Raw genomic sequence first — 19,660 nt, forward strand, 5'->3', positions numbered from 1 at the left:
ATCAACATTTTATTGCCAATGACCCTATTTGTATACATTACATAATTATCAAAATGATATAAATTGAGATTTTAGGATATTCAAAGACAAATTACTCCTCCCCTTGAAGAGTGAAGATTTAAAAATAGGACATATGTAGATGATGGAAAGGCAGATCATAAAAGAAAAGTATATAGACAATAGCCCTGAAATGGAAAGGAAAAGCAAAAAAAGCTTAACAAAGAATATTACAATTAACAAGAATTAACAATTAATATTAAATATATTCAAAGTAAAGGGAAAGAATTGATATACTCAGGGCTTTTTTTCTCATAGAACGCTCAGAACGGAGTTCTGGCACCTTTTTTGGATGGAACCTTGTAGGGTAGGCAGGGCGGGTTGTATGAAATGTGAGAGTTCTGGCACCTTTTTCTTTTACAAAAAAAGCACTAGATATACTTGCTATTAAGTGAAGAAGACAATAAGCATAACAATAAAGAAAAAACACAGAAACTCAGCTATTTTGATTCAGTTTTCTCCAACAATTATACGTTCTACTAGGAAGTTGCAAGGAGGTAAAGAAAAGGGCAAGACTGAATTTTGAGCTTGACAGAAACACTGTGAGAAAATCTTGAATTAATTTCTTAATTTAGAATAAATACTAATCTCCAGAGTAGTGAAGGAAGTAGTTGATTGTCTGACTGAACCCTCATGTATTATATTTTAGATATCCTGGAGAATGGGTGAAGGGCCAGAGTAGAAGAGAAGAGAGCAAATGTGCTCAGAACAAGGGAAAAGAAGAGGCTGGAAAGTATTGACCAGTTAGGATAACAATGATAGGTGGGAAGGTTCTGAGGCAGATAAGAGACTTATCTGTAAACAACTTGAAAGTAATATAATAAGCACCAGAAATGAGAACGCGGTTTTTGAAAACCAGTTTTGCCAGACTAATCGTATTTTGATCAGATTGCAGAAATGCTCACAGACAGGATGAAGCTTCCTATCGGCAAAGAATTCGACGAAATACCTCATGGCATTCTGATTATCAAGCTGTTTAAATATGGGCTGAATGGAATGACAGTTAGGTGGATACACAATTAGCTCAAAATTTTTACTTTCATGCACATTGAAATAGAAGTATTGAATGTGGTGCCAGAAGATTCGGACCTGGGTTCCGTGCTCTTCGATATTTCTATTTGTGTTTTGGATGAAGAGGAATAGAGAACAATTTTCAATGTGCGAATGAGACAAAATCACATGGAATAACTTATCATAAAATAGGAATAAATTTCAAAACTAAATTACAGAGAAAAATTAAAATTTTCTTCACTTAGGAAACAAATAAAATAAGGAAAGACAATTTGAAGGACATCTGATGTGTAAATAGCACTTAAGGGAAAAAATTGAAAAGTAGCTAACTGCAAATTTGAATATGGGACAGCACTGTGGTGTGGTCACAAAAATGCATATTTTATTTAGATTGCATCAGTGGAAGTACAGGTAATCCTCAATTTACAACCACAATTGAAGCCAAAAATTATGTTGCTAAGCGAGACAATTGTTAAGTGAGTTTTGCCCCATTTTATGACCTTTCTTGCCGCAGTTGTTAAGTGAATCATGAATTATCATTAAGTTAGTAACACAGTTGTGTAGTGAATCTGGCTTTCCCCTGGCTTCCCCATAGACCTTGCTTGTCAGAAAGTGGCAAAAGGTGATTAGATGACTCTGGGATACTGCAACTATCATAAGTACGAGTCAATTGCCAAGCATACAAATCGTGATCATGTGACTGGGATGCTGCAATAGTTGTATGTGTGAAAAACGGGCGTCAGTTTTTTCAGTGCTGTTGCAACATTCACTAAGTGAACTTTGTAAATAGAGGACTACCTGTATACCTTTTATATCCCAGTGTAATTCTTCTGTTTTATTCTGTGTTAATCAGATTCCATTTGAATAACTTTGTCTAGTCCTGGGAACTATATTTAAGAATTGAGAAAAACTAGAAAACGTTCAGGACTAATGATAAGCTCAAAGGACTAGAAAACTAAACCCTATGAGAGGAGTTTGAAGGAACTGAAATGTTTACATATCACCAATATGTGCAAATACAGAAGAGGACCAAGATCTATTTTATATCAGACTACAGGGCACAGAATGCTGGACTTAAGCTACAAGACAATTTCCAACTAAATTGTTAGGAAAAACTTTCAATAGTAAGAACAATTTGTAAGTGAAACAAATTACCCAGAGAGCTGATAGCTCCTCTTTATCGGATTTAATTTACTGAAGCCAGAGAGCTACCTGAAAGCTGTTATTTGGATTCTTACATTATGGAGGGTTAGATTTAATAGTGGCTAAGTGGCTTCAATTTCTATGGTTGTCTATAATATCTTAACAATGGACAAACATTCCTTTGGAGTAAAAGAGGAACAATAAGATAACAAGCTAAAAATATAACCACAATTAAGTAATATGAGAAATAATTAAGAGACATTTTTCAGTTCAGGCAATTTTCTTAAAGAGCTAGGACCAGCAGCTAAGATATTTGGAAGAACATTGAATACTCACAATCAAAGAAAAAGGAGCAGAGAAGACACAAAGTTTATTCAGTGCAGCAGAATAAAACTTGCCACTAGAGGTTTGTAAAATGTTTCAAGTTTCAATTGTATAAAACTATTTTAAGTTCGAAATTAGTGTTCAGTCTTGAAATGACCACACTTTCATGTTAGAACACGTCTGTAAACAGTATCAGATCCTCTTATTCCTGAATATAGCAAATACTCAATGAGTTCCTGAATTACGTAGTGGACTCCTGTGTTAACACAGAACTTCTAAAATGTTGCAAAAATATAAATAAATATGTATTAAAGATATTCAGAGTAGATTTTTTGGGGAAAAAAATTATGTTCACTTATTTCTTTCTTCAGGGAATGTAAGTTTTGAACTGTTTATCTCGGAGGTTAATGATAATGGCGGATTGTTTACAACTTTTCACATTTGGCACTTGTGAGGTAGACACTGAAGTTTCAGTATCCAGTAGGGAAATTGCTGCTTTTCTCATTTCCTGAAACTGGTATCTTATTTCTTAAGAAGGATGTGCAGTGACACAGAGATATGGTTTACTTGGCTATTTTTAAACACCTTTAAAACTAATGACCCAAAGAATTCTGAGTTGTCAGTAGCAGAGAGTTAGATTCAATGGACATTCTGCAGGGACAAATGGGATGTCAGATTCCTAGACTCAGCACAGAAAACTAGAGACCCTCCGATCAGTATTGAAAAGAAAACTATGGTCTATAGATGCCCATGTCAAGTTGTTATCACATTTTCCTTCAATGTTTTTCAAATGTTGTCCACGCAAAGCTTTGGTTTTCCATCTATTTAATCTATCATCCAGCCATTTCTCCTTATATTCTGCCTTTGTTTCTGTTATTTTGATGATGCTCTCTGTTTTCACAGCCTGCAGCAATTTTTCTGTACTTTGATTCACATAGTCATTCAAACTTCGCTTTTCTTCTTCTACAGTTTGGTGGATTTGCAGTAGCCCTCTGCCCCCTATTCTTCTCGGCAGATATAGTCTGTCGATGTCACTTCGTGGATGTAGAGCATGGTGCATGTTCAAAAGTTTATGCGTTTTCCGGTCTAGGTGTTCCAATTTGGCCAATGTCCAGTTGATAATTCCAGCTGGGTAGCGTATCACTGGGACTTCGCCCATGTATTAATGGCTTTAATTATATTTCCAGCATTCAGCTTCTGATGTATTCCTTTTGTGTTGACTCTTTGACTTTTCCATTCAAGATGTTATCTGCTTCCGATATGCCTAGGTATTTGTAACCGTCATCCTTTGCTAGTGCTTTCATAATACTTCCGTTTCCCAGTTCTATTCCTTCTATTTTTCCCATTTTTCCATGTTGTCCTTTGTCAGAGAAATTAGCATGTTGCTTTGTTCTGTTTTAGGTTGAACACACACGGAGCAGGGTAAGCAAGCATTTTCAAGTATGCAAACATTTTCACGCTTTAGTTGGCAGAGTGTTGGCATGTACAATTGCTCACACACCCTAGCAGTGCTACACAGGAAATCAAAAGCCTTGCCCGTAAGAGTCCAAAGTCAAATCAGAGCATGGGTAAATCATAAGTCCAAAAGCTGTTTAAAGGCTAGTCAGCCAATTCTGAAATAGAAAAACCGAGATTCGGGTGGCACAGGGGATTCAAAGTCGTGAAAATATAGAACTAAAATTTAAGCAGTTGCTCCCAATGGAAAAAAGCAATTGCTGTCAGTTACAGTAGTATAGGTTCAGTTAAAGTTATTGCTAGCTTGTTTCTCAATGAGTTGAACAGAATTCCTCCGAGAACATGCCATTCTTGGTTCTCTGGAGTTTGCAACATGTTCTCAGGGATAGCACTGCTTGGAATTGGCACCTCTGTCATTTGATTCATACTGATTCTCCCAAATGATTATTGGCAAGGTTGATCCTAGGTAATTAATTGCTCTCCAATTCCTCAGGCTGACATTTGTCCAGTGCAGGCTCTTCTGAGTTTGAGTCCTCTGACTTGAAAGAGACCATGACAGTCAGCATAGGCAGATCTAAGTTAATTTTTCTCTCTCTTCTATCTGGGCCTTGAAATCCAAAATAATCTTCTTCTAGTAGGATTAGAGTGACAGAACCAAGAAATGATCTTGACCATTTAGAGCAGCTTTCTTCATTCTGGTATCTGTTAGATGTACCAAGGCTGAAAGTTCTGGGGACTGCATTTGCAATATATGTGAAAGTATCAGGCTGAGGAAAGATGATTACAATTACAAATATATCAATTTACCTACAGTAACTCAGAATGATCTCCATGCAGCCATGAAGACAGCTATATAAAACTGCATATTTTTGGAGTTATGAGTAAGCAATGTATATACAAGGTTATTATAAAACAAGATGCTATTACAATTTCCAAGAGGCATAGAGTATTTTAGAATATTGTTTGAACAAAAATAGAAATAGGTACAAGAAGATAGAAAAACTTAGATCAACCAATTTATGCCAAATCAACCAACCTAGGCTAGATTACAATCCAAGCATTAGAAATCTTTATAGATAGCAAAAATTGAACCAAAGTTTTCCAATTCTGCATGGATTTTTTCTTTCTGCTTGCTAACCTTCCACTAGGAACACTCAAATAAAAATGAATGTAAGTATTTTTCTTTTCTGACTTTCCCATTTTCTCAAAATCCAAGTCCTTACCAGTGATACAATTTCCTACATTTTCAAAATATTCTGGAGTGGAGTGTGGCATTGCCACCTGGAAAAAGGCAGCAATTAAAGTTTTGTAGATTTTATTGATCTATCCTTCAGAAAAATCAATATACTGAACCTTCTGACTCTTGCAGAATTACAGAATATAGCGTAAAGGTAGATGGTTGGAATGTAAACCAATTTCCATTAATTTTATTTCCATTTCGTTCAAAAAAAAGGGGAGGGGGGAGGGAAAGAGCAATGATTCAGAAAAAAGGAATCAGAAGAACACAAGGAACACTTAATAAAATCCACTATTTCAAACACATTTAAGTTAGCCTTTCAGTATTTGCTGTTCTCTTGTGGTCTGAGAGGTAATTTTGTAGACTCTGAAAATGAGGTGACAAATAAACAAGCCTTGCTTGAGATAAGCACAATTAACAAATGAATTCACTATTCATAAGATATAATGGTTCCACTCTGGATTAATGTAAAGAAGGCCGCTAATGACTATAAGTATACAGTGAAAAGATATACAGGTAGTCCTCAGACTACTAAGCTTGTTTGTCTAAAGGAAAAGAGAGTACGGAGACATCTGTAGGGTTATAAACTTTCGTACTGCGATTCATAGAAGCTGTCCTGATAGATTTGATTGTAAAGTATGATCTACTACATACTGCAATTCTATGGACACTCAGCTTGGCAAAAGCCTTATCAAATATATTGGACTACCTTTCCTGGAAATGCATATGGTACTCCCGTACTCCCAGAGATACAGTAAGTGCATCAGCCATAGCTTTTTAAACTTGTTAAGTAGCAAGACGTACAGATAATCTGTATCCCAAAATATTAGTACTTACCTGGAGCATTCTTCAGACCCGGCATACAGAACATGTATATATTATCATCAGTGCAATTAGCAAATAGGTTGGTACCAGTGGAATCCAAAATAAGACTGGAATATCCTAGAATACAGAAGATTCTGTTGTCAGACTTCCCTCCTTAAAGGCTGGATAAGAAACAGCTAATCCCAGGAGCAGGAATCTAAGACCTCTGATTATTAGTATTTATTAGAAGGTTAAAGGAAGATTAAAGACAAAAATTCCAGCAAGTGCTTTCAAATAAGATACTAAGGTATAAGCAGTCTACAGTGGTGAAACTCATCTATGTTTTATGTTCTTTCAAAACAAAGAGGCGGCTTGCCTTTTTTTGTGTGAAGGGGAATAGACTGGATGTTTTCATTATTTTGGTAAATGCTGGTCTTTTTATAACTAGGGAAACTGACCTCTTATGCTTATTTAGTCAGTCTGTGATAAAAGGAAAAAAGATTTTTAAAAAAATACTTTAGCACATCCCATATTGCAGTGTAAAAACATTTCTATAATAGCTTGTGGAAATCAGATTTTATTTTTCTTCCATTCAGCCGAGACTGTTTCTCAGAGACCGCCTGAGCAAATCCCTGCAATTTTCTTGGCAAAGTTTTTCAGGAGTAGTTTGCCATTGCCTCTTTCCTAGGGCTGAGAGTGACTAGCTTAAGGTCATCCAGCTGGCTTTGCGTCTAAGGTGGATTAGAAATCTCAGTCTCTCAATTTCTATTCTGCCACCTTAAACCACTACACCATGGGTCGGTAACCCGCGGCTCCGGAACCGCATGCAGCTCTTTGAGCCGTCTCCTGTGGCTCCCAGCCGCCCGGTGCACGTGCACCTCTTCAAACGGGCAGTGGTGCGCGTGCACCTCTCCAAATGGAGAGTGGCACCACCCGTTTGGAGAGGTGCGCGTGCACCTCCCCAAACCTTTGGAGAGGTGCGCACGCACCTCCGCGCGAACGGGCAGCGGTGCCGCTCTTTGGGAAAGCTGCCGCAGCATGTTTGCAGGCTGCCGAAAGCGGCAGCTCTGCAAACGGGCCACGGCAGCTTTCCCAACAAGCGGCGCCGCTGCCCATTCCAAGAGGTGCGCGCGCACCTCTCCAAATGCGCACCTCCCCAAACCTTTGGAGAGGTGCGCACGCACCTCCGCGCAAACGGGCAGCGGCGCCACTCTTTGAGAAAGCTGTTGCGGCACGTTTGCAGGCTGCCGAAGGCGGTAGCTCTGCAAACGGGCCGTCGCCGTCGCGCAACCGGGAACCGGTTCCATCACACATAAAAAAATGGCAACCGCGCGCGTCCGCGCATGCGCAAGGAAAACCCGTTTTGCGCATGCGCGTGCATGGACACACGCACACGGCTCCCACTTTTTTTAATGTGTGATGGAACCGGTTCCCAGTGGCTCTTTTTCTTTTTCAGGTTGCTGACCCCTGCACACCACCAAACTGGCTCCATGTAAATCAGATAGAAAATATAAAAAAGGTAGAAATCAGAAGTATCTAAAAAGTGTTCCAAATCACTGCTTAAAAATTAAAAGCACAGGGAAATGGAAAACTTTGCTTGGCATCAGGAGGAAAAAAAATTGTCTGAAAAGCATTCCCCAAAAGAAAATTGCATCTAACAAAACCCTTTCCTCAGTTCTGCCTACATCACCTCAGAGGAAGGAGCAGAGCTCTGAGAAGACCTAAGCATACAGTATAGGCAGGCTCTTATTATTCAGTCGTGATTAATGTCATAATGAGTCATATTTACAATACTTTACAGAATGGTTTTGACTATGACAACATCAGGTCACTCACCAACAGAATTTCTGCTTTATTTGGATTAAGCTTCAGTCCACTGGCTTTCATCTAGTTCCTTGGTAATGCTGACATTAATCTAACAGGGCAACTGCTAGATGTAAAAGAGCTGGATACTATCAGTGTGTTAATTAACTCCTAATGACCTGCCTGACACTTCATGGAACACTCAAACTCACAAGGACCAGAAAATAAATTTTATAGCCCCTTATGGCATAAGTGACCATCATAGTATCCTGTCCAAAAACAAAAACACAACCTTTTAAAAAAATCATCTTCCAGGATCATGGAAACACTGTGTCTTTAAGCTTGTTTACACAGACCATCCCAAAAGGCAATGTGGCAGCACTGAAGACTATTGACACCTAGAGAATTAATTCATCCTGCCCATTCTCTCAAAACAAGTGACCAAACAGGGTCACGAATGCCATTGTTTTGCTAACGCTAGTTCTGAAATCAGGCTAAGACAGATTTTGATAAATGACCTCAGCTCAAAGTGTAATTTATAAGAGCCTTGGTGGAGCTAATGCCTCCTTAAGTAACACCAGCTGCCTGCAATTAGTGCAGGTTCGCATCCCACCAGGCTCAAGGTTGACTCAGCCTTCCATCCTTCCGAGGTAGGTAAAATGAGGACCCAGGTTGTTGGGGACAATTAAGCTGACTTTGTAATAATGCCGCTTGGGGTGTGTGTGAAAACCCTAATAAGCAGGCATATACATAGAATGAAGGCTGCTAAGCTTGTAAGCCGCCCTGAGTCTTCGGAGAAGGGCGGGATATAAATGGAATTAAAATAAAAAATAATAATTCTAATGTATGAATACAAATGACCCTAATTGTCTTCCTTCTTGAATATTCAGTTATGCCATACCAAGTTTACGGATGCTGTTCCCTGGGTAGCTGAAAACTCTGGATGGCACTGGTTCCTGCCGGTATGCAGTGTAGTTCTTGCGCAGATCCCATATTTTGATCACACTAAAATGAAGAAAACAGAATTCTTCAGAATTCCATACAATGATCAAGTCTTCCTCACTTTGATGTTCTCCAAATATATCTGACGTGAATTCAGTAAACCATAATCCCAAAACATGTGAAGGAAACTAGCCGTAATCCAGTCTCATATGTAATATTCAGATTACATATGATTAATTGATGGACAGAATATTCCTTCATTCAAGATATTTGTTCAACTGGCTGGGAAGCAATATAAATTGAGAAATAGGAAGCATAGTATGTCTGTCTGTCTACTTACCTAGTTTATTTAACAGTTATAGTTCTCCCAAATCAAAATATTATGGGTGGGTTGCAAGATATTTAAAAAATAAAACCCAAGACAAACACCACTAACACTTTGCCAGATTCAACAACTCAGTGAAATTAAACAATTGTCAATAAAAACATAAAACTATTTTCCTTAATTTTCTAAATGACATGACGGGGAGGACTATATGAAGCACAGGGGAGCTGTCAAGTAGGGGAGCTGCCCACAGGTCAAGTATGGGAGCTGCCCAGAGGCCTGCTGACTTTTTCATGACCCCCTAACTTCAAGAAAAGTGGAATTCTTACCTGTACTTCCCAAAATGTTTTTCCCAAATGGACAGATTTAATTCTGATTAGACAGTGTCTGATGCAGCCCAGTGCCATATCACATGTGGCTTTTATCAGCGATTACCAGCACTTTGCACTGAGCCCAGAAGTCTAGTGATAGTCAGTGCAGCAACAGGAGAGGTGTTACCTTGCAAGCAACTGATCTATCAATAGGTTTGGCTCTATCTCAACAGCTGACATAACAATTGTGTATAAAAAATGCTTTAACATTCTAGACAAATTGTAGCTTCCAGATCATTTACAATGCTCTCCCCCTCCCCACTGAGTGCATTACAGTACTCCTGGCAGGTGATCATCAAGGTGTGGATTATCAAGGCCAGTGTATCCTGGTCTAGGGAAGGCTACAACTCGTGCATCAGCTAAAGCTGGGCAAAGGGGCCACAATAATGGCCTCCACTGGCTATTTAAGCAGCACTCTCAATCGAGGAAGAACATCCCCAAGGCACATAGCACATTTCATGGGGCAATGTGACCCTGTCTAATGGCCTATGTTAATACAATGACATGTACTGATATACAGCAACTCAGCCTTGGAGGGATTTAATCAATTATAAATGTAATACAATATATTAAATATTAGTTATTACTATCAGGATATCACCTTCCAACTAGAAGAATTTGACAGGACTTAAAAGACTGAGAAATTATCTTCTCAATTTATTTAATTGCTAAGAGACACAGCGATCAGAGGCCAAGGTTTCCCAGCTGTTAATGTCCATTCCCAAGGCCTTTAGATCCCTCTAAGCTGGGAAACCTTGACCTCTGATCACTCAGCTTGGAGCCTAAAGATGCAGCATGGCCTTTTCCAATTCGAAGAGACACTTGTGTGGCAAGCTGAGGCAAAGAGACAGTCCCGGAACCAGCGAAATCTGGAGGCTGGATAGGGGACAGATTGTACCTGCCCTCAGTGTGGAAGGGACTGCCACTCTGGAATTGGCCTTTTTAGCCACACCAGATGCAGCTTTAGGACCTCTTTCCAGAGCATGATACCATAGTCCAGGGGTGTCAAACTCAATTTCATTGAGGGCCGCATCAGCATTGCGGCTGCCCTCAAGGGGCCGGGTGGGTATGGCCAGGGTGGGCGTGGCCAGCTCTACAACGTTCACATCAAGGGTGCCCATGGGGGCCTGGGCAGGAGTGGGACAGATCTGACGGTCTCTGGCAGGAGGAGGGTCTCTGGGCCAGGGCCAAGGCAGTGGGGGCCGTTCCCTCACTGTTTCCAGGATGGCTTCGTGGGCCACATGAAACCACTTTGCGGGCCGAATCTGGCCCCCGGGCCTTGTGTTTGACATGTCTGCCATAGTCTGTCAAGATTGAAGGATGCCAATGAATGAACGAATGAAGAGAGACAGCAGTACATCATATGCTTTTAAAACCTACAATGTGGGAGAGTGTGTTTCACCATCTTCTGCTACCTTTCAGCTATAGGATGGATCCTTGTTTGACAAATGGCTTAGTTATAATGACACAACTAAATAAGAAATCTGCTGTTTTTAAACCCCCCCCCCCAAGAAAGTCCTTGTTCCCCAGGTAAGAGGCATTCTATGAAATTTCAATTAAGTTTCATTACAGGAATGTTCACATGAGCAAACAATCCAAAATTAGAAATCCATAGTGCTTCTCAAAAGGAGAATAAAAAAAAATGCTGGAAACAGAAGTATTGACTATTACCCATCAACTGCCCCTGCTGAGATTAAGGTATGTTCATCTTGAAGTAGTACCACTGTCACACTCTGCTGGAAATCCTTAGAAGAGAATGAGAAAAAAGTCATTTCTCAACAGGCTAATACTATAACAAAGTTAATTTCAGTATTGAACATTTCCTATAAATAGCTTCCCATTTGACCCAGTTAGTAATTATTTATTGACGTTTCAAAAACTGTGGCTCTATCTCAATAGTTGAAGAGTTCAACAACTGTGTATAAAGAAAAGCACACAAAGGGAAACCTAATTACCACTGTATTTGCATTTATCTATTGTTGAGTCCCACTGAATAGATATATTGATTTTTAAGTCATCATAATTGAGATTACATTGTATGCCTTACAAATGATTAAAACTAGCTTCTCAAGATGGCATCCATATCTTTCTGGATGCAGAATGCATCTGAAGTTCCCTGCCTAAGTCATTCCTTGTGAAATACAGTAGGTTGTAAAGTATGATGTAGCTACTGCATTTATTTTTAAGCCTACCTTCCAAAGGTAAGTCATAACGTAACTAAGAAACAACTGCCTAACAGTTATGGAAAGTGAAGAAAAATGTATTTAATCAATTTATGTACCCACTGCACACTGGGATTCTGGGCTATGATTGAGAGAGAGAGAAAGAGAGAGAGAAACCCAACAAACAAATAGAAACAAAGAGCATACAGCATACAAGGCTAACACAATCATATTCCCATTGCAAACAGGCTCATTCTACACCCTGATTCAGGGCTCTGGAGAGAAAGCCAGATTTTCAACATCTTAAGGAAGGCCAATAAGGTTGTGACCATCTGAATTTCAGGGGATATGCTAGTCAACAGAAGAGCTGGGTCCCCATAAATGGCACTATTTCATGCAGGAAACCCAAAGCATGTTAGATATTGTACATATTTCTCCACCCAATCAACCTCTCAAGATTGCTATTATGGGACAAATTAAACGTGGAAGCATTAGATGCCATCTGGAATTGTTCAATTACAGTTCCATGAATGACTTGCCCTGTGTCATGAATGGCTTTATAGGTGGTAATCAACACCTTGAATTGCACCTGGAAGCTGACTAGTAGACAGTATGACTCACAAAGTAGTAACATGGGGCTATCATGCCACTGCATTCTCAACCAGTGGTAGCTTTCAGATGCAGCATGCATTCAAAATTGGGTGCTCAGAATCCACAATTTGAAATGAGTATACAATGGATATAACACACATCTGACATCAGTTAGAACAAGTATGTGATAATATATAAGAAAATATACAAGTGGACTTCCGGTGGCTCCGCGGCGACGGAGACAGCCTTCCCGGGCTGCCCGCGGCTCAGCTGTTGTTTTTTTCGCCCGAAACAGCGCCGATCAGCTGTTCGGGCGAATCCGAAGCCCCCTCCTCGGGAGAAGAGGAGGGGGCGAGCTCCCAGGTAGGGGTAGAGTTCTCCAGGGCCGCCTGAGCTTATGGCTTGGGCGGCTGAAGGATTGAACTCCCCCGTAGCCTGGGCTGCTCCCAGCTGGCCGTCGCCTCTGCTCCTGACTTCTTGGAGCAGAGCCAGCCGTCTGCGACCACCCCTGCCTGAAGGAATGACTATGGATTAAAGGAGCAGGCAGAGCGATACAAGAGGAAAAGGTAAAGAGGACTATTATGCTTTACTCTCCAGCTTGATGGACTTTTTTGGATTATAAATCTGAAGTGAAAGTGCGTCACATTTGGTAAAAGATGGCGGCTAAACCACCCCCTAAAACTCTTCGGAGTGCTGGAACTTCTCCGGTGCAACAATCATTATTGCAGGCGCTGCATCCTCCTGATGTATTGACATCAAAGGACTTACAAGATGCTCTTGAAAAACACACCCAGGTAATTTTGGAATCAATTAATGATAGATTTGCACAGATGGAGGAGAAATTGGAGAAATTGGAGAAGAGAATGGAGGAGAGGATGGAACAGAAGCTCAGAGCGATGAAGGTAGACATCTTGTCTTCAGTGTGTAAAGTGGCTCGTTGTGTGGAAGAATTGGAGGAAAAGTTAGAAGACTTGACTCAAAAGAATGCTATACTAGAAGCAAAAGTATTGGAGAATGAAGATAAAATGGAAAAGGAACTGAGTCTTGCTCAATATTTCCAGCTGCAGTTTGCTATTAGAATTAGAGGCTTAAAGGAGAATACTAAGGAAGATCTAAAGCAGCTGGTTTCTGAGGCTTTCGAAGTAGTGTTGAAACAGCCAGCATCTGAAATAAAAGGAGGCATGGATAAAGTGTTTCGTGTGAATTCATGGATTGCTAGACAGAGAAAGTTGCCTAGAGATGTGGTGGTATATTTTGCAAAAAGGGAAACTAGAGATGAAGTTATACAAGCTGCTTATGATACTAAAGTTGTGATTGCTAATCAAGAAGTTTTGGTTTTAAAAGAAATTCCTCCAAAGATTCTAAGGAGAAGGAAGGATTTTACATTTCTTGTGCAAGAGCTCAAGCAACGAGATATAAGGTTCAGATGGGAGATCCCAGTGGGGTTGATGGTGACGCACGAAGGTAAACGGTACCGTTTGGTTACTGTGATGCAAGCGCGTGATTTCTACAATAATGTTTTAAATGCAACGCCATTAACACTTTTGGAAGCTGAAAAGGGATCTGGAGAAGGAGTGCATCAAGAGGCCGAAGATGGTCAGATAGAAGACAACGGTGTTGGAGGAGACCAAGATACAACCTCGTCGGATGAGTCTATAAAACAGAGGGTGACACGTGCTGCTGCAAAACGATCTAAGAAGAGAAAATAGCAGGATTTGCAGAAGTCTATGGAACTTCTACGATATAGTCAAGTAGTCAAGTAGGGGAGGTGGGAAAAGGTTTGGGTGTAGACGCAATATATTTTTATATTTGGTGGTTTTGTGGAAAGGGTGAGCTTTTCTGGATTAAAGTTTGGTGGAATATACAGAAGATTCTCAAATGGAGGTTAAAGTTTTGTTCGCAATCTTTTTTCCTTTTTTTTGTTTGGAATAATTATAGATGTGGTACTGGAAGAGGAACGGCCGATTACAGAAGAGTTGACTTTAAAGTTTTCTGATTTGGTTGAGGTGGTGAAGATTTTGGTTAACTTGAAAGATTATTTGTAAGAACGTTATATCATGGAATAGATAAAATGGATGGAGTTTATTTAGGATAAGTATAGGGTTGAGAAGGGGTTTTTTTTTTCTTTTTCCTTTTTTTGTCTTTAATATATATTTAATACTATTAAGGTTTGTTCCATCCTATATCAGCTAGAGAGTGTTTCTTTTTTATTTTAGTTTTTTATATATATTTAATATTGCTAAGGTTTGTTTTATCCTATATAAGCTAGAGCAGACGTGTCAAACACAAGGCCCGGGGGCCGGATTCGGCCCGTGAAGTGGTTTCATGCGGCCCGCGAAGCCATCCTGGAAACAAGGAGGGAACGGCCCACACTGCCTTGGCCCTGACCCAGAGACCCTCCTTCTGCCAGAGACCCTCAGATCTGTCCCACTCCTGCCCAGGCCAACCATAGGCACCCTTGATAAAAACTATGTAGAGCTGGCTACGCCCACCCAGTAGGCCATACGCACTCTAGCCACGCCCACCCAGTAGGCCATGCCCACCCTGGCCATACCCACCTGGCCCCTTGAGGGTAACCGCAATGCTGATGCGGCCGTCAATGAAATTGAGTTTGACACCCCTGAGCTAGAGAGTGATGGATTTTAGAATTTATAGTTGTTAGTATATGGTTGCTTAGGTTTGCCTTTTTTTATATATATATATATACCTTGTATTTAGCTCTGGGAAGTAGGGGGGGAGGGGGGGAGGTAGGGGGGGAGGAGGGAGGGGGGAGGAGGGGAGGTAGGGGGGAGGAGGGAGGGGGAAGGGGGGTTTTTTAAAGGAAAATTGTATTTTAAAACTTTTCAATAAAAAAAAAAGAAAATATACAAGTGTCAACGCTGAAAACCAACTTGGCTGAAGATGTACTCAATGACCCCCACGAATTGAGAGAGCTGAGGGAGTACATTGGCAAGAACTTGGCTAGAGGGTTCATCCAGCCAGCAAAATCCCGAGTAGCTGCCGCTGTGTTTTTTAAAGAAAGGAAAGATGGGTTGCTGAGGCTGTGCATGGATTTTAAAGTGTTAAACACAGTCAGCATGGAGAATACGTACCCCCTCTCCTTCATGAAAGACATGTTAGCCCATTTGGCGAAAGGAAAGTTTTTACCAAGCTAGACCTAAGAGAAGCATACTATTGAGTGAGAGTAAAAAAAGGAGACAAGTGGAAAACAGCTTTTAACAGCCTACTGGGAAGTTTTCAGTTCAATTTTATGCCGTTTGGACTGCAGGAAGCCCCTGGTGGGTTCATGCAATTGATTAATCAAGTGCTGCATGATCACCTGTACAAAGGGGTCTTAGTCTATCTTGATGACATCCTCATTTATGCAGTACAGATGATTTATACAGATTTATATGGCAAAGCATATTAAATTAGTGTGTGAAGTACTCAAAAAACTGTTTGAAAGCACTTTTGGGACAACTATGACCTCGATGACTGAGACCCAGAGTAAGTATATTTGCTCTAGGTACTGACCCAGAATATGTGTGTTCTGAGGCAGGACATAACAGTAAAAGACACACGCATTTGTCTGCTATAGCAGGAAAAAGGAAAATATGAGGAAAGATGCTGGAATGATCTGCAAAAGGTCTAAGCACTATGGGTCAGTTGGATCAAGTTGTGCTTCCATTTAAGTATGGTAGCAGCAAAGGGAGAAAAAAGGGAGAAAAAAAAGAGCATTGGTGGTTGAGTGGGCTCACAGAGAAAGATAAGCGCACCAAATTCATTCAGCTCACTCTCTGCCCTGGCTGAAATCTGATCAATCACAAAGTACTGTGTTTCAATTTGATTAGACTGCAACCTGCCAGGAACAAGCCAAACTCAAGCCCTGATGTTTCCTCCATGCACACATTTTCTCTTTGGGCATGCCTCTAGGTCTACTGAATCCAAGATATAAAAAAAATGACAGATGCTTTCTGATATCTAGATTTTTGTAGCCTAAATATGGTAGAATTAACCAAAGCTCTAACTCAAGTTTAAAGCAGCTTATTACTTTCCTATTTGTATCATCTGCAGCAGAGACCTGCTTCAAACCTTAAGAGTTAAAATACCTTTGCTTAAGAATCCAGAATAGGCAAAGCAAAATAAACAAAGATGAACAAACTTCCCAATGTAGGAATATTTTTTCCAGAAGAATGCATAGGAAATTTTATATTTGTTTAAAAAAATAGGCCAGATTCTCTTTATATGCTAATTAGTAAATCCCTAGATATTAGTAGAGGTTCACATAAATCAATGTAATTAATTCAGTTGTTTTCCTTAATTTCTACCATCTCCCTAATAATTTCAAGCTAGTGCAGCTGCCAAGACAGAAAATGACAAAACGTGGTCTTAAAATTCCAAATTCTTACCACTGAGGGTGCAAGTCCTTTCACATTCTGTTTTTTCTTCTTCAGTTTGGATGGTGTTTTATCTATGATGTTGTGGGCACCGCTTATTTGTTTAACTTGTCTGTAAAATCCATCTGTAAAACAGGTTCAGGAAACATTATTAAAAAGGCCTTCCCTTCTGGCTTTTTCATATATGGTAAATGACCCACGATCATACTGTAAATTCATCCAACTTTTTGAAAACTGAATATCTTTCCTCGTATTAGTACATATTATTTAATGGAAAGCACTGGAATTAAGACAAGGAGATCCAAGTTCATATCCACAAAACTCAGGGGATAATCTAGTGATCACTGCCACCTCATAATACCATTGCAATGATTCAAGAGAATAAATAGACACATCACATACCTTTCTTACAGCATCGAGTGTCCCAGATCATGATATTCCCATCCCTTCCTCCAGTACAGAACACAGCTATAAAATACAAAATTAGTGTTTCACTAAAAAAACAGGTCATGTTGATTAGACCCTAATCCAGTAATTCCTCAAATGCATTCCTTGAATTAATAGTAGTCCGCAGAAATTTACTTCAGCCTTTGCACACTCACAGGCCAGAGCCCATTTGCCAACTTAGTCTTACTTCCTGGAAGGCGCTCACACTCCACTCATAGTCTACCTATTCAACTCTTGCCTTCTTGCATCCCCTGACAATCAGCTGGTTTGCAAGAATGGACTAATGGCTGAAAATTGGCTCACTGAAGCAACAAAGTTAAGACATGCATTTGGTTTTGCAAAGGGTATGCAGTAGTTCCTTGAAGCAAAGGAGTTAAGGGTCATAAACCCACCATTGCATTCCAGAAGTGCTGCCGTGCTGCCTTGGATTGGCCATTTCTTTCACTGCACAACTTGTGTGTTGGCCAACCTGCTCCTGATCTCAGAACCTTTTCCCTTCTTTCACCATTAGTGCATTAATGTTTGCACACCCCTTTGCCAAGGAAGAATCCCCCCTTAGCATTTTTCCCATTCATGCCTGCCACTAATCTTCCAAGCAAAATAATTACATTTGTTCATTTACAGAAGAGCAACAGTGGTTTATTCCATGTACAGACCACAATTTCTGAGACATGTATCTTTCAGTTGGAACATTCAGCTGTTCCATGCATAGAATGTTTTGCACATCCTTGGTATAAATAGAACCAGCAATGTGACTACAGTAATAAAATTCAGCAAACGTATTACAGTAACAGATCTTAAATACAGTTATTAATAAAAACAACAGTAATCTCACATGAAGGACACCAAAAGAAAAGTATAAGAAAAACAATTAGTATTTAAAAATAGGATTTTATTAGGCTGGAGATCCACAGATTTCTCCAGAAGAACGTTCTTGACTGACAGGTTTGTACTAAAAGTGAATGTTATTAAGGCCTGGGATACATAAAATGATTTAATGTTAATATCTATTATTGAATCAACATTTTGATGCAAATTTTAATTTTAAAAAACCCTTTAAAAATAGAAGGAATGGGAAGGCATTATCTGACTTCTTAATTTCAGTAGCAATTAGCAATTAAACTTATATACCACTTCAGAATGCTTTACAGCCCTCTCTAAGCAGTTTAGAGTTCAGCATATTACCCCCAACAGTATCGGTCCTCATTTTACTGACCTCAGATGGATGGAAGGCTGAATCAACCTTCAGCCTGTGAGGATTGAGCCTCTGGCAGTGAGCAGGGTCAGTCTGAAATACTGCATTCTAACCACTGCACCACCATGACTCTTAAATAAATTAAAACAAGAATAACTGGGGGGGTTATTTGTTTAGGTGGTTGCTTCATTTTCTTAATATTTCTTTGTTGGCCACAGTTGAAAAAAATAGAGAAACCATGTTCTAACTTTTTGTCTCTTTTTTGTAATACTCATTATTTCAAGCACTAAACATATTTTACATTTATAAATGCAGATGTACTATCATATACTTCAAAGTAAACACATACCTTTGCTGTTTTTGAGGGGGTTTTCAATTCTACCTTGAGCTTTTCAAAAAATTTACCTTGAGAAATGATTGTTTTTGTAAATGTAAGGATGGAGTATTAGACTGGGATTTCTAGCTGAATTATCCTTGCTAGTTCATCTAAGAACATTAAAAGGTCCTCAATAATAGCATAGCTTTTTCACAATTTATGATCTATGAACATTGGCGTAACTATGGCACCATAATGTTATTATACTGCATATCATTAGTCCCAAATTCCTATGCTCCGTATTTTCTACAGTGATATCCCCAAAAAAATTCATTAACAAACAGAATATTAAAGTTTACCTTTTTCAAATTTAGAAAAAGCAACTGATTTGAGACTGCACTGATGTCCTTTGCACACTCCCAAAAGTTCACCAGTCTTTATATCCCACACTTTTGCAGTTTGATCCCCTGAAGCAGTAACCTTAGAGGAAATAAATGCAATAGTTTACCACTGGAAGGAAAAAAAAATTATGACACCTTTAACATAAGCTTATGAAACAGAACCATTTTTCAATAGATATATGAAGCGTTAATTCAATATTATGTATATTTACTCAAAAATAAACTCCAGCAAGTTCAGGAGAACTTAGTCCCTACATAAAGTGCATAGGATTCCTTGTTTTGGAAGGTATGGTTAAAGACATGTAAGTATAAGACTGGATGTACTGCTGGTCCTCAATTTATGACCACAATTTCTATTACTAAATGAGACAGATGTTAAGTAGGTTTTGCCCCATTTTATGACCTTTCTTGTCGCAGGTGTTAAGTGAATCACTGCAGTTCTTAAGTTAATATCATGATTGTTAAGTGAATGTGGCTTCCCCAGACTTTGCCAGAAGTTTGCAAAAGGTGATCACCTGACTCTGGGACACAGCAACCGTCATAAATGTGAGTCACTTGCCAAGCATCTGAATTTTGATCATGTGACCAGGGGGATGCTGCAACAGTCGTAAGTGTGAAAAAGTCTTAAGTCACTTTTTTCAGTGCTGTGTAAGTTTAAACGGTCACTAAATGAACCGTTAAATCGAGGACTACTTTTAGA

At 39.5% G+C, this 19,660-nt stretch overlaps 1 protein-coding gene across 1 annotated transcript in view; it reads right to left on the minus strand.

Moving 5' to 3' along the window:
- Positions 1 to 19,660, minus strand: part of DTL (denticleless E3 ubiquitin protein ligase homolog) — a gene marked incomplete at its 5' end in the record, with an annotated part of 42,442 nt that overhangs the window by 12,009 nt on the left and 10,773 nt on the right. The window contains 6 exons of the mRNA XM_083379520.1: positions 6,065 to 6,169; positions 8,736 to 8,839; positions 11,144 to 11,217; positions 16,614 to 16,726; positions 17,004 to 17,069; positions 18,919 to 19,039. Of these exons, the coding sequence (XP_083235646.1) occupies positions 6,065 to 6,169; positions 8,736 to 8,839; positions 11,144 to 11,217; positions 16,614 to 16,726; positions 17,004 to 17,069; positions 18,919 to 19,039 (583 nt within the window). The remainder of the gene's footprint in view (positions 1 to 6,064; positions 6,170 to 8,735; positions 8,840 to 11,143; positions 11,218 to 16,613; positions 16,727 to 17,003; positions 17,070 to 18,918; positions 19,040 to 19,660) is intronic.

Source organism: Vipera ursinii, assembly GCF_947247035.1.
Source record: "Vipera ursinii genome assembly, chromosome: 1".
Taxonomy (NCBI): Eukaryota; Metazoa; Chordata; class Lepidosauria; order Squamata; family Viperidae; genus Vipera; species Vipera ursinii.